At 50.5% G+C, this 10962-nt stretch overlaps 1 protein-coding gene across 1 annotated transcript; it reads left to right on the plus strand.

Annotated features, from left to right (window-relative positions):
* Window positions 1-645: 645 nt before the first annotated feature.
* On the plus strand, window positions 646-10390 carry LOC116596412 (glucokinase regulatory protein-like). Its single transcript, XM_032353713.1, is given in 18 exon segments — window positions 646-711; window positions 932-1225; window positions 2937-3092; window positions 3260-3328; window positions 4157-4225; window positions 4597-4637; window positions 4639-4668; window positions 5022-5088; window positions 5272-5325; window positions 6284-6378; window positions 7383-7413; window positions 8144-8358; window positions 8595-8692; window positions 9244-9320; window positions 9706-9802; window positions 9985-10082; window positions 10180-10201; window positions 10204-10390. Coding segments are annotated over 18 exon segments (1671 nt in total). The 3' UTR covers window positions 10296-10390.
* Window positions 10391-10962: the final 572 nt, after the last annotated feature.

The following is a 10962-nucleotide window of genomic DNA, read 5'->3' on the forward strand; positions in this document are numbered from 1 at the left end:
TAACGCTGAGACAGAGATGATTATGCATATTTTACAGATGGGGAACCTGAGGTTCAGAAAAGTTAAGTAATTGGCTCAAATTTACATACACAGTTCGTAAGGGTTGGAACCAAGATTTATATCCCCGTATGTCTGACTCCACAAACCACAATCCTAACTCTTTAAATTATGCCGTCTGGCTGCATAGCAAACATTCACTAATGGCAGATACTATCATAAGCTTTGTCTGAGTCTATCCTTTGAATTTTGGATGTTCTCTCTCGTCTATCAGATCCTACAGGGCTTTTTAGTTCGCGAAGGCTTTTGCGAACTCTTCCCCCAAACCCCCTCAGGTTGCTATTATTGTTACTCCCATTTTCCAAATGAAGCCGCTGGGTGGGCGCTCAGAGACTGTGTGCCGAGGGCTTCGGGTCAGCGGGATTGGACCATTTACTGAAAGTGCAGCTGGCACTAGGACTTGAGTGCTGGTCTCCTGGCTCCAAAACCCAGCCTCTCTTCAGCATGGTTCTCTCCCGGTGCCCAGCCTTTTCCGAATCTGAGATCTTCATCATCAGAACGAACGTGGGAGGTTTTCCGCACTCCGTCTTGGGGGCTTTTACCTAAAGCGCTCGTTTATCCGGGCGCAGACTTAGGTTCGCTGTTTCCATGTGCGCCCAGCACGGGGCCTCGTACACAACTGATGTCAAACGAAACGGAACGAAAGCTAACGCGGTTAGCGGTCCGTCCTGCTACTGCACACTACCGACCGAGCAGAGATTCCGCATACAGTAGGCGCTCACCATCGTGAGATTTCAGTTCCCCCACTTCTCTGGGAACGTTAAGGCTGGCGGGGGAGGGAAGAGGCACGCAACTCCACACCTGAGGGCTCAGCAGGGTCCTCAGGTGCTTCAACTGCCAGACGAACACCTGTCTCTCTGATGCCACCAATCAGCGACAACTCCCGTCGTTACCTGGACAACCCGCCACGACTGCCGCTGACGCGCTGTCGCTGACGCTCACGCTGACGCGTGTACAGCGAGACACACTTCGCAAATTCACCACAGACCTTCGCTGTGAAGCAGAGAGAAAGTGCGCAGGCGCATTGAGGTCTAGGGCGGGACCGAGAGGACCTGAATCCTCTCTTCAACCAATCCTGTCGTCGCTTGCAAACTCAAGCTCAGGCCACGCCCACGAGCCCTCCGCAAAATCGAGGTCCTATGGCATCGCGGTCTTCCTCCCGCCTGGATTGTGAGTGAAGTGTGGCTGAATACTTCTTTTAATCCTTACAACCCTGGAGGAAGGCAGGGCGGTTGCTTTCATACGTTTTGCAGCAGCCCGGGTTAAACCCAGATAGGCTCTATGATGTGCACGGGGTATCACAAGGCTAGTAATGATAGCTAACCGAATACTCAGGATGCGTCTGCCAGCTACCGTGCAAAAGGTTGTAGATGCATTATCTCATTTAATCTCAAAGACAGCTTTTGAAGGGGATGGCATTATAGTTCCATTTCACATGCCAGGAGACTCGGGATTAGAGGCGTCCCTTAACAAATGAACAGTAAAAGATGTAACTGGGAATCAACCCTGAGCTGATGCATTGAAACAGCCTTTATATTCTGAACTCGTAGCTCCCTATATCTATGCCATGCTTCTATACCCCGTGCCACTTCCATCCCAAGAGATGAGGTGTCCAGAGTCCGAGATGTGAGTGTTTCCGCGCCAGTGACCAGTGAGAGGTACTACTGCAGAACTGGGTAGCAGTGGATCAAAGACTGCTGCCCAGATCTGGATGCTTTTGTGGTTGAAGGCAGAGGGCAAATGAGAACTGGGCTTATCTGATAGGATGAAGTTAAGTCTTGTGATACCTGGGGTTGGAGCTTGGTGAGGTAGAAAGGATGATGACTTCTTGATCTGTTTGGATTGGGGTCCCTTTCAGAATTACTGGACTAAATTCTTGAAATATGCCGGAGAGACTGAGATGCAAAAAAGGAGCGTTCATACACCTACTCTGGAAAGATCCAAAGTTGAGAAGACCTGTAATTCTCCAGAGAGTATAGCATATGATGTCCAGATTCTGGGTTCTGCAGCTTTTCCCCCCACAGTGGTTTTTCTCTCACTGGCACCATCCCCCCACCCTTGGAATTAGGAAACAGTAGAGGAAAGCCTCTACTTTCACAGGAAGGAAGTAGCCCCAGAGCCCAAAGTATAAGTCTTTTGACAGGGGAGTTCCAACCCTTCAGTTTTATTTCCATCATCCTCCTCTGGATATAGTGGCAGAGAGTGAAAATAAAGTCATTTACACTTTACAGTTATTATTGACTTTGACTGAATCAGCAGAGACAGAGGCAGACAGAAACAAAAGGAAAAGTGAGTGTAGGGAAGACTAGGAGTACAGGAGTGCACAGGATAGGAGCACGTGGCACTGAAGGATCCATTAGCGGAGCTTCTCCTTCATTTGTCTCCAAACACCGTTCAGTCCCTTTCTGGAAATTAACTCGAGGTTGATGGAGGAGTCAGAGGAATCAATGGTGAAAAGCTTGGGTGTCAATGTGGACAGTGAAGTTAAAAAGGTTACCGGCCCCTCTTATGTGGTATGACCTTCGTTTCCACGGATGCAGGAGAATTTATATACCTCCCCTTCTTTTCCTTCTCCCCCGTTCTCACTGAACAAAACAAAAGGAACTAGGGCTCTAGTTCTAGGCACTGATTCCTAGAATCATTTCTCTTCTGGACTTCCCTCCACCCTGGGTTTCTGTTTTCCCTCTCCTCCTTCCCATCTTCCTTTTTGACCTTCCCCTATTTAGGCCCAGAGTACCAAGTTCAGGCTAAATCCTTGGATGATGTGTGTGTGTGTCTGTCCCCAAACCTTGTGCCTGCTGCCGCTCCCACCTTCAGATCCAGAGGCGTGAGTGAGGCCTGGGCTTCCTGTCTGCATCCTTGTGCCCTCTTCCCTTTAGTTGTCTGGGTATGAGGCAGCCCTGCCAATCACAGAGGAGTCAAACCCACTGACCCAGGACCTCGACAAAGCAGATGCCGAGCAAATTGTTCGATTGCTGGGACAATGTGATGCTGAGATCTTCCAGGAGGAGGGGCAAGTCATGCCCACAGACTAGGTAACCCAGACCCATCCCCTGGACACTGAAAATAAAGATGCCAGCTCCATGCCAATGGTGCTTCGTGTTTGAGACCTGAGAGCCCCTCCACCACACCATTCATTCCTCCCCCTCCCCGAAATCCACTGTCCTTTTCTTGGCTTCTGATTCCCACCTGCTCCCTACAGAGACTGTATAGTGAATCAGTTCTGACCACCATGGTCCAAGTGGCTGGCAAAGTGCAGGAAGTGCTGAAGGTACAGTCTCTCTGTCTCCTCCCCTCCTAACTCCTCTCCCTCCCCCGTTTCTCTTTTCTTGGCTTCCACTTCTCATTTGACTCCATCTCCATTCTCCTTTCTCCCAGTCCTCCCTCTGGCCTCTTAATTGTCATCTTATTAATCAACAGTAATTATGATAACTATTATCTACATCATACTCTGTAATTGACATTGTGCTTTCACACTCATGACCTTTGCAAAAACCTGTGAAATGAGTGTGATTGTCTCCATTTTTTTTTTTCAGATAGGAAAACAAAGGACAATCACAGTAGCTTGCCCAAATATATCCAGCTAATAATTGCTGGGTATCGCTGCTTTTTATTTATTTATTTATTTATTTATTTTTAAAGGTTTTATTTATTTATTTGACAGAGAGAAATCACAAGTAGATGGAGAGGCACGCAGAGAGAGAGAGAGAGGGAAGCAGGCTCTCTGCTGAACAGAGAGCCCGATGTGGGACTCGATCCCAGGACTCTGAGATCATGACCTTAGCCGAAGGCAGCAGCTTAACCCACTGAGCCACCCAGGCACCCCAGCGCTGCTTTTTATTGAGTGATTGGTGGATGACAAAGCTGCTCTCGGTCCTTTCTGGAATGAGTAAGGTTGGAGTAAGTAGCTCAGCCAGAGTTGGGAGTCAGACTGAAGTTTCGTTCTCAAATCCAGGCATCTTTCTGTTCCCTTTTGTGGTTAAGGAGGGTTAAGGAGTCTCCCCAGGAGTTCTTCTGCTGCTGACAAAGAAGGAATGTGCTTCCCCCAAGCTGAGCTAGGAGCTAGGCCCTGGCGACACTGGGAATTTTTCTTTCTCAGGAACCTGAGTGGGAGCTGGTGGTGCTGAGTGGAGGGGGCAACTCTGGCAGGATGGCGTTTCTCATGTCGGTGAGTACCCTGATCCCCGATTTTCCTTCCTCTGCCTTCTCGGGGTAACCCTCAGGACCATAAAGCTCATCATAGCTAAGCTCCTAGGTGGCCCTCTTGAGGCCTGGCTCCCTCTCTTCTCAAAGTTAGACCTCACCACGGAACCCCGTATCTTCGGAACCCATCTGGGCCCCACTCCGTCTATTGCATGTGTCTCTACATCCCATGCACCCCAAGCCGTCATGTGCAGTAGCTTTCGAAGTGCCAGATCCCAAGCAGGACTGGCTTAAGCACTGGCCTGAGGGAATCCTCACACTAGTTGTCAAAATCCAAGGTTACCGCTCCCTTCACTTTGATCACGATCTCGATCTCGTGTCCTTCCCCGCTGACAGGTCTCCTTCAACCAGCTGATGAAAGGTCTAGGACAGAAACCTCTACACCTACCTCATTGCAAGCAGTGACAGGTAAGCCACGTTGGCCTGTGAATATTTTCTTTGGCCTGGATAGTGTTTTCTAGAAATAGAATTTTAAGGCTTTCAGGTGGAGATCATGCCCAGTTTGCTTTGGTCGCCATTATTTCTTATTGCCTTATCCTCGGCCCACTTCACATACTTATGTCACCTGACTGGCCCTTGTAGGAATTGAAGTGTCCAGCCCTAGAAAGCGTCTATTGTGGTGTTCAGCAAATAGTAGGTGTTTCAGTCAATGATATCTTTCCCATCATTCCCTCCTCTTAAAGCATTCCCTTTTCTTCCCTAGTATACCATGATCTTCTGCTTTCCAACCAGTGCCACTGACTTTGAGTCTGTCCTCTTAGGTCTGTGGTGGCATCTAGGGAGGGGACAGAAGATAGTGCCCTGCACGGGATTGAAGAACTGAAGAAGGTCTGTGTTTTCCCCTGATAGTCAACCAGACGTCTCTGTCTGTTCCTTCTCACGAGGACACAAAAGTCCCCATCCCGCCAAAGCCCGTTCTCTTCCCCAGTCCTGACCCTGACATCTCCATGCAATAGGTTTGTATCCTAGAATCCTCCTGGTGGCACTGTCTCACCCACCCTCCTCTCCTAGGTGGTCGCTGGGAAGAAGAGGGTGATTGTCATTGGCATTTCGGTGGGACTCTCTGTGAGTGTGAAGACAGCCTGGGGGAATCCATTCTATAGGGAGGAAAGGGGTGGGGGCAGAACAGCATGGAAAATAGATTGAGGAAGTGGGTACTAGAAAACAGAAAGGGTTCGCACAAGGAATTTTGATTTTACTCTCACTAACTGAGACCCAGCTGCATGAATGTGGAATGACAGGGAAAGGATCCTATTCCAGAATACCTGTGTATCAGTCCATTCAACAAGCAAGGTAGATGGACTAGTCCCAGGGTCAGCAAACCACAGTGGCCAATCATGCTGCTGCCTGTTTATGTAAATAAAGTTTTATTGAGACACAGCCGTTTGTGTTTACATAAGATCTATGGCCACTTCATGCTACAATGATAGGGTTAAGTATTGCATAGAGTTCACAGGGGCCCCAAAGCCTAAAATATTTACTCTCTTGCTCTTTATGTAAGAAGCTGACCCCTGGACCTGTCCTTTGCTACTTAAGCATGGTCCTTGCTTAGCAACATCAGTATCTCCAAAGATTTGCTAGTAATGTAGAATCTGGCCCCCCACCAAGACCTACTGAGTCTGAATCTGCATTTTAACAAGATTCCAAGCACTGGATTTGGTGACCCCAATTTTCTCTCACCACTGCAGTGTACTGATTCTAACAATTCACTAAGAGAAACAGGTCGAGCAATGCTAGATGCAGAAGGAGACACACAAGTAGGGCAGGACACCGACCTTAAGGTGCATACAATTTAGTTCAGTAGTTTTGAAACTTTACCATGCAGAGGATTTCTTTGGGGGACCATGTTAAAAATACAGGCCTGGAGCTTTCCCCTTCCAAGGCAGATCCAGTAAATCTTCCCTGGGGCTGGAACTCTGCATTTCTAACAAGGACTGCGGGGATTCTGATGCTCCTGGGCCTCAGGAAACACTAGAGTAACCCCTCCGCTCTCATCATACCCTTTTTCACCCCCTGCCATCAGGCTCCCTTTGTGGCAGGCCAGGTGGACTCCGGCATGGACAGCCCAGGCACCTTCTTACCAGTCCTGGTTGGTTTCAGCCCCGTGAACATGGCCAGGTGAGCCCACTGTAATGAAAGGCAGTGACAGGCCAGGCCCCTGGGGGAGGCTGAGAGGAAACCTGTCAATATCTACAGTACAGGGGCCCCTGGGTGGCTCGCTCAGTGGGTTAAAGCCTCTGCCTTTGGCTCAGGTCATGATCCCAGGGTCCTCGGATCAAACCCCGCATCGGGCTCTCTGCTCTGCTTCCCCTCTCTCTACCTGCCTCTCTGCCTGCTTGTGATCTCTGTCTGTCAAATAAATAAATAAAAATATTTAAAACAAAACAAAACAAACAAACAAACAAACAAAACCAAAATCTACATTACAGCCACGAAGAGGAGGGAGGGCATGGTGGCTATGGTCTTACTCACCACATCTCAGAACATTAGAGTAAATACAGACTGTCCCTGAGCTTATGAGGATTTTGTTTTTGGTGGGTTTTTGTTTGTTTTGTTTTGTTTCTGTTTTTGTTTTGTTTTTTTGGTCCACTGGTTGATGTAGTCTCTTGTTTCGGGAAGGATTGAAGGCAGCTTACAGAGGCCACATAAAATACCAGAAAACAGACATTCAAAACAGGAATGGAGAGACAAGGAAAACAAGGGCCAGGAGATAGAATAGGGTCGGGACGATGTGGACCCCAAAGAGAAGCATCTGTTCAAAGGAGCCCTGGGTGCTGAGTGGCCTCTGATTCCCCTTTGCCCAGCTCCCTTATTGTAGCAACCATTCTCCTTTGTCATCCTAGGCTCCCCTTGGGTCCGGCTCTGGCTACTCAAACCCCACCCTGTCCCCCTTTCCTGAGGACTCTGTGCCACCCAATCACCTCCGCCTTATTCTTTATGTAGATGGCTGCTTTGATCCCAGAGGTCATCATGTGAAGCCGATAGTGCTCAGGTGTGGTTCCCTGGATGTCCAGCCTCAGGAGTTAAGTTAAAGCAAGAAGAAAGTAGATTCGTAGGCACTTGTGCGAGAGCTCGGATTTTGTCGCTTTGGGGTGAGGCCCTGAAATACCTTATTTTTTGAGACCACCCCTGGAGATGCTGGTGCCCGGCCAGGTGCGGGAAGCTCTGCTGACTTCATCATTGGCGTGGGCCTCTTGATGAAGCTGAAGGCTTCTGTTGCTGGAATGTTCCAGAGAAGGCTTGTGGATTCCTCAAGAGCGGCTCTGCACATGCAGTGGTGGTCCTGGGGGGAGGGACGGCCGGGTGCTTTCTGAGGTCCTTTTCTCAACTCCCAGATTCCAGGCTTGTAGCGTAATTCAAGTGACGATATAAATGATTCTGAGATACTGTTAACCCTGCTCCTTTTAATGGAGGAGTCTCCTTCACCAAAAATGTATGTGCCGCAGTGGATGCTAATTTCAGGGCCAGTCCCACCGCCACCGCACCCTGGGCCGTGGGAAAAGAGCTGGCCTGGGTTTCTTAGCCCACAAAGTCTCACTTGTTTCCAGCAGACCCTGGGCTCCTCAGGTCCCACTGCTCTCTGTGCCCACCTGGGACACCTAATCCCTGAGCCCACCTGGGACACCGAAAGCTCACCTCGTTTCAGAGAGTCTTTGGCTTGGGGAGGGTCCAGGTCGTGCAGGAAGAACTCCTTCTGCGGGGGCCTGTGTCTCTGGCCTGGCTCCCAGAATCCCCGCTGACCTCCTCGTCCGCTCCGAGCCCGTCCTCCTCGCCCTGCTCTCTACATGTCCTTCGGCCTCTGTTGGGTCTTTGTGTTCTGCTCACGGAAGTCCTTTCTGTCCTCTGCCCTGCGTTCTGACAGGACTCCCCGCACCTCCGCTAGGGACCAGCAGAGCTTAGTTTTCAGGGAATTGTGCCTTCCCCTGGGCAGGGCTGGGTACCCATGCTGTCTAGAGGGGGCCCTGGGCCCACCCCGGGAGCTGGTGGCCTTTCTCCCAGGTGCCTTCTGGAAATCCTGCGGACATTAGAGCGGGCTCATCAGGTGACCTAGAGTCAAAGCCCGAAGATTGCTGCCCTGACGATGCAAGCCAGCACCAGGTGTGTGGAAACGTGTTAGGAGAGGGGAGGTTGCATGGATGGGGGACTGTCCTGAGAACAGTGGAGACCCTCAGGACTCCTTAACATGGTGAGGGGAGCAGGTCTGCGTGGTGGAGGGCGCGGTAACCTTTCTGTTGGTTTGCACCTGTGCTTGGCCGTGTGCATCTTTCTCTGATCCCTGATCTTTTCTCACTGCCGTATCTCCTCTCGTGTCCTGACCTCTGGCCCGTGCTCAGCCTGGAGAAAAAAGGCCGTGTGTACCTGGTTGGCTGGCAGACCCTGGGCATCATGGCCTTCATGGATGGAGTGGAGTGTATCTACACCTTTAGTGCCGGTGGAACCCCAGTTCAGACTTTCTTCCTGGCTCCTCCTGAATGCAAACCAATTTCCTACCCCCATCCCCAGCCCATGGGGGTTCCTCATTCGATGTCCAGACTGTCCTGTTTGAATAGGCATTTCAGGGCGCCTGGGTGGCTCAGTGGGTTAAGCCGCTGCCTTCGGCTAAGGTCATGATCTCAGGGTCCTGGGATCGAGTCCCGCATTGGGCTCTCTGCTCAGCGGGGAGTCCGCTTCCTCCTCTCTCTCTCTCTCTGCCTGTCTCTCTGCGTACTTGTGATCTCGCTCTGTCCAATAAATAAATAAAATCTTTAAAAAAAAAAAAAAAGAATAGGCATTTCAGTCAAATGCTCCTTGCTGTGAACCCCTACTTAGGCCTTGGTCCCTCAGCTCCCAGCCCCGCTTAGCTGTGGCCTCCCATGTGTGTGACACCTCACCCTACACCCCTCTTGGCACTTTCTTCCAAGACCATGAATGTTCCCCCAAGCCTAGATTCAGTCTTTCGTATAAAGCCCATGACACCTTTCTCCCTGTCCTTAAATGTTCCAGACTACCGAGATGTCTGCGGCTTTCTCACTGGTGATCACAGTGACATGTTTAACCAGAGGACGGAGCTCCTCCACCAGGTGGGGGGATGCCGGGACATGGGGCAGGTTGTGAAGGTGACAGGTGTGCAGGGAGTGGGAGGTGAGGGGCGCTGGGGACAGGTGGGGGAGGAGAGCAGGCAGACAGTCCAGGGAAGGGAATATGGGTTAGAGGTCGGGAGGCTTTGGGGAAGCACAGAGAGGGTGGAAGGTTCTGGATTCTCCCTCTAAAGCTGGCTCTAGTCCAGGGCTCTTCCCCTCAACTTGCTGCATCATCTTGGGCAAAACACTTGACCTCATTGAACCTCGGTTCTTCCATCTGTGTACAAACACGCTGTGTGAGAGGTCCTGTGAGGCTCTCTGTGGTCCCCAGGTCTGTGGGTGGGAGTTTTTCATGGGAGGGCCCCCCCCATCTTCTCGTGCCCAGGGTCCCCAGTTCTCCTTCTCCCAAGAGGACCTCCTGACGTGCATCTTGCCATCCCTCACAGAAATCGACACCGTGGTCTTCATTTTCACCCTGGATGGTGAGAGGGAAGGCAGGAGCGGTGGGGTGAGCAGAGGGAGGCAGGGGAGTGACTCAGGGGAGCTGCCATTTTTCTGGGTCTTAAAGCACCTGCTCCGAGGGAGGGAGAGGGGCGCGTGTCCTGACAGGACCGCAGGGAACAGGAAGAACAGCTTTCGTCTCTGGCGCCCTCCCCTCTCCTAGACAACCTCACGGAGGTGCAGGCGCTGGTGGAGCAGGTGAAGGAGAAGACGGCCCACATCCAGGCCCTGGCGCATAGCACCGTGGGGCAGACCCTGCTGGTGAGGGTCCAGCCTTGGGGACGGAACCTGGGGTGGCAGTTACAGCAAGGCCTTCCTGGGGATGCTGCTCTGGCTCATTCTCTCTCTGTTTCTCCAGACCCCTCTGAGGAAGCTCTTCCCTCCATCATCAGCATCACGTGGCCACTGCTTTTCTTCGAATACGAAGGGAACTTCATCCAGGTATGGGGAATGAGAGGGTGTTCTCTGTGCTGAGGGACTCAGAGGGGGAAGGGTTCCAGAAATTAGAAAACTCAAGGCTGGGGTGCCTGGGTGGCTCCGTGGGTTAAGCCTCTGCCTTTGGCTCAGGTCATGATCTTAGGCTCCTGGGATTGAGTTCTGTATCAGGCTCTCTCCTCAGCAGAGAGCCTGCTGCCCCCTACCGCTACCTACTTGTGATCTCTGTCTGGCATATAAATAAATAAAATCTAAAAACAAAACAAAACAACAACAACAAAATACAACCAAACAAACCTCAAGGCTGGAGGGTGGAAAGATTTGTTGGACTCCCAGAAAGCCAGCTGGGCAAGTTCTTGTGTTACCGGGTCACTGGTCAGTGTTTCCAAGGAAGTGGCTCAGTTCTCCCCATGAATATATGAAAAAGACAGGCCAGGCCACCAGTCACCTGACAGATACTCATTTGTCCCTTGTTTCAGGTTCATTGTTGATGTTATAGTCATCCTCACCATACAAAAGTCTTTAAGGTATATCCTTGCAAGGTCACTATGCTGAATTCACTGCAGACAAAATACAGATATTGTCTGTAATATAATGAAATGATAATTTCACTAGTTTTCACTAATTATAATTGATTATATTTGTAATTATAATTTTACTAATTATAATTTCACTACTGACGCACTGATAATGCTTTAGCAAGACA

Source organism: Mustela erminea, chromosome 7, assembly GCF_009829155.1.
Source record: "Mustela erminea isolate mMusErm1 chromosome 7, mMusErm1.Pri, whole genome shotgun sequence".
NCBI lineage: Eukaryota > Metazoa > Chordata > Mammalia > Carnivora > Mustelidae > Mustela > Mustela erminea.